The sequence below is a fragment of the Coregonus lavaretus genome (genome assembly GCF_964263955.1).
Source record: "Coregonus lavaretus genome assembly, contig: HAP1_SCAFFOLD_202, whole genome shotgun sequence".
NCBI classification, from domain to species: Eukaryota; Metazoa; Chordata; class Actinopteri; order Salmoniformes; family Salmonidae; genus Coregonus; species Coregonus lavaretus.
The window spans coordinates 138,948-143,384 of record NW_028156408.1 but is presented as its reverse complement, the minus strand read 5'-3'; the positions used below and the strand labels follow the sequence as shown (position 1 = coordinate 143,384).

The following is a 4,437-nucleotide window of genomic DNA, read 5'->3' as shown; positions in this document are numbered from 1 at the left end:
ACTGCTACTACTACTACTACTACTACTACTGCTACTACTGCTACTACTGCTACTACTGCTACTACCTCTACTATTACTACTACAGCTATTTATACTATTACTGCTACTACTACTGCTACTACTACTACTACTACTACTACTGCTACTACGGCTACTACTGTTACTACTATTACTGCTACTACTACTACTACAGCAGCAGAAGGGCAGATAAGGTGTCTACTTCAGTTGAGTTGCCAATAATGAGTTGCACTGTGTCCAAGTCCCCATTTACTTGCCTTATTAATTAAAGCACATTTCAATCCCTATTCTATATAGAACCTTAAGGGGTGCCATATATAAGCAAGCATTGAACCCGATTTGGTTCCATACAGAACCTTATTTTCCTAAGAGTGTAGGTGATTCTATGAATTAGTGTGTGTAGGATCTAAGCACATCATACTAATATTCTCCCTTATTAAACAAAGCAGTGTGTGGTCTTAATTACATATTTTACAGGTCATTCAACAGTAATTGTATTATTATTATTATTATTATTATTATTATTGATGTTTTTATTATTGTTGTTGTTGTTGTTTTTGTTAAGCTATTAGTCTGTTATCGTCATTATCATTAGTCTATTATGTTGCTATCAACATGGTTACTATTCATTGCTTGATCAAATATAGCTAAGTTTAAAACAATTTTTGGGACCTAAAAAAACCCTATCTGCATGTAGCTATTGAGAATATTTGCTGACTTGAAATAATTACACATGGCATGTTTCTGGAAAGAACAACACGAACTATATGCATATACATCGTTATAAAAAACACAGAAAATTATGAAAATCGTACTTTTCCATTGAGCAATGTGAAAGCAGTGGCTCCCACTTTGGGTGTGGCTTCTATTGGCATGGGCGTATCTAAAAAAAGAACTTAAAACTAGAATAGGCTATATAAACCTGTGCGCCAGCGATAGAAAAATCATTCAACGAACTACAACTAGACGAGAAGAGAACTCGACAAACAAGAAAGATGTATACACGATCGAATAGTTTGGTATTGTCAATTCCGACTAATAATTATCAAGAACAGTTCGCTTACAGGGCGATGCCGCGGAGCAAAGAGCCAGAAATCTTCACCTTTGAGCGGATCCCAGCTCAAGAGCCACTGCGCTATACGCCAGTGCGCCAGCGAAAGAAGAACACCCGTGTACAGTACCCAGCCAATGTCCGAAAGTACCTTCCACCTGCCGAGAAGAGCGCTGCCAAGCGCTGGCTCGTTGCTCTGTGCCTGGTACTGTTCCTTCAGATCTACACCGAGGATGCTTGCATCGAGACACCGATCAGCGCCGAGAGCCTTGCCGCCGAGGTACACGAGGAGGCGTCCTTTGGTCCATACAAGGAGCTACGGTTCCAGTCAGCAGAGGAACAGGCGCGTCAACTCACAGACAGTGTCTCCAACGAGCTCTCTTCTGTCAACTGTCAGGATCAACTTGTTGGTGAGCAGAGTGACAACACCTGGAGCAAGCTGGTCAATACAACGTGTCCCAGCTGGGATGCCGAGACGAATCGCATGCACAAGCAGAGCACAAGGAACAGCTACGTGGTAGCCTTCCTCTACCCGGCAGTTTATCACAGACTGGGATCTGAGAATTGAAAGAACTGAACTGGTTTTTCAGCTCAAGCCTTGGCATTAAGACGGAGCCGGGTTCAAGGGCTTTGGTTTGGATAAAGTGAGCGAGCTGCCTCTGTCCGGGCGCTGCCAGGCCGGGAGCTCATTCATCAAGGCGCTTGCTGAAGCCTCACCAGAGTAGCCTGCAGTAGCTGCTGTATTTGGAGATGGCGAGTGAAGCGAAAGAAAGAACATGTTACTTATAGGACAATTTTGAAGGACTGACTGGCTTACTGTTACAATACTGGACTCAAACTTGAATATAGAAAAACTTGAATTATATTTTAGGTTCACATTTGCAATGATGTACTGTAAAAGTCAAACTTAGCACCCTAACATGTTGGTAGCTGTATGGCCAAAACGTATAGGCCTACAGTATTGAAGTGATATTTGTAATACTATGATTTACTTTGTGGAAGCCTAGTACTTGATATTGAGACTAATATTTTGCTAAACTATTTATTTATGAAGAATATTCTATGAAGTTTATTATTTAACTTGTTATTTATTTATATTGTTCTAATGATTTGTTATTTAATAATGAAATAAAACATTCTGAAATGTTCATATTGTCTCTTTTCTCATTCACATTCAAAATACGAGGTTTTATGACAATCAATGGCATAATTAACTAAGTTATGCTTTGGACTAGTTATTTTCCAGTACCAATTTTATAGCTGGGCACATTCATTTAAACATACAGTAGGCTTCCTATCCACTGGGAAGAATTCCATAGTTTATGGATGCTCATTGCTAATCAGATAACCACATCAGTTTGGAAACGGGAACCAAATTGATTATTCAAGGATTTTATTTACAGTAAAATAACTATCGTGGCTAATTATTCAACAATGGCCCTTAAGCAGAGCTAAATCAGTGTCTCCCATATTTATTTCCTGGTCTCCATAGTGTTCTACAGGGGGAATGGTATTAGACCAGTCAGGATATTGATTAAAACATTAAACGCAGGCCAGTCTTGTAAACCAGAACGATGTGGGATTCCCTTTCATGATGTCAATGTGCTATAATATGGTAGAATATACATGACATTTAGCAGATGCTCCTATCCAAAGCGACTTACAGTAGGGCATACATTTTCGTACGGATGGCCCCATCAGGACTTGAACCCACAACCTTGCAAGCACCACGCTCTACCAACTGATCCATCACTATATTATACTTTGACCTTCAACATACCTGCATATACAGTTGAAGTCAGAAGTTTACATACACTTAGGTTGGAGTCATTAAAACTCGTTTTTCAACCACTCCACACATTTCTTGTCAACAAACTATAGTTTTGGCAAGTCGGTTAGGACATCTACTTTGTGCATGACACAAGTAATTTTTCCAACAATTGTTTACAGACAGATTATTTCACTTATAATTCACTGTATCAAAATTCCAGTGGGTCAGAAGCTTATATACACTAAATTGACTGTGCCTTTAAACAGCTTGGAAAATTCCAGAAAATTATGTCATGTCTTTAGAAGCTTCTGATAGGCTAATTGACATAATTTGAGTGGATGTATTTCAAGGCCTACCTTCAAAGTCAGTGCCTCTTTGCTTGACATCATGGGAAAATCAAAAGAAATCAGCCAAGACCTCAGAAAAAAAATGGTAGACCTCCACAAGTCTGGTTCATCCTTGGGAGCAATTTCCAAACGCCTTACTAAATCACTGGATCACTAAAAAATACAATTTTTACATTACCATGTAGTTTACCAATAAAATGGTCTGATGGTGATGTGGATATACTCGGAATACATATCCCAAAGGAAATAAATGATCTCACTTCAATAAGTTTTAATAGAAAGTTAGCAAAAATAGATAAGATCTTACTACCATGGGAAGGAAAATACCTGTCAATTTGTGGAAAAATCACCCTGATTAACTCTTTAGTATTATCCCAGTTTACCTATTTGCTTATGGTCTTGCCTACGCCTAGCGAACAGTTTTTTAAATTATATGAGAAAAAAATATTCAATTTTATTTGGAACGGCAAGCCAGACAAAATTAAAAGAACATATTTATATAATGAATATGACTTCGGAGGACAGAAATGATTAAATATTAAAGCATTAGACCTATCACTGAAAGCTTCAGTCATACAAAAGTTATACTTAAATCCGAACTGGTTCTCAAGCAAATTAGTAAGATTGTCTCACCCAATGTTCAAGAAAGGCCTTTTTCCCTTTATTCAGATTACAACCTCTCACTTTCAGTTATTTGAAAAGGAAATAATCTCCCAAATGTCACTATTTCTAAAACAAGCCATATAAAGTTGGTTGCAATTTCAATTTAATCCTCCAGAAACGACAGAACAAATAATGCAACAAATATTGTGGTTAAATTCAAATATACTAATTGACAAAAAACCTTTATTTTTTGACAGAATGTTTAAAAAAGGTATAATCTTCGTAAATGATATCATCGGTAGGACTGGTGGAGTTATGTCGCACATGCAGCTAACAAAAACATATGGAAATATCTGCTCTACCCAAAATTACAACCAAATAATTGCAGCCTTAGCGCAAAAGTGGAAGAGGAAAGTGGAAGGGGGAGAAAGTAAGGAACTTGTCTGTCGGCCTTGCATTAAAGAACATAATTGGTTAAGGAAAACTGTGATAAATAAAAAAGTATATCAGTTTCACTTAAGGACCAAAGGATTGACAGCCGTCCCATATAGATTGCAAAATAGTTGGGAAGAGATCTTTGACGTACCGATCCCATGGCATAGTGTTTATGAACTGACACGCAAAATGACACCGGATTCAAAAATTAG

The 4,437-nt window shown here is 37.8% G+C and overlaps 1 protein-coding gene across 1 annotated transcript; it reads left to right on the top strand.

Annotated features, from left to right (window-relative positions):
- The first annotated feature begins 984 nt into the window (after nucleotides 1-984).
- ier3 (immediate early response 3) lies at nucleotides 985-2,217 on the top strand. The gene has a single exon (XM_084200393.1). It carries the CDS (start codon nucleotides 1,014-1,016, stop codon nucleotides 1,635-1,637), a length of 624 nt encoding a protein of 207 aa, XP_084056519.1. The 5' UTR covers nucleotides 985-1,013; the 3' UTR covers nucleotides 1,638-2,217.
- Nucleotides 2,218-4,437: the final 2,220 nt, after the last annotated feature.

Bases quoted from the DNA above. Each gene is read 5' to 3' on its own strand.
- ier3 (XM_084200393.1), top strand. From the start codon at position 1,014: ATGTATACACGATCGAATAGTTTGGTATTGTCAATTCCGACTAATAAT.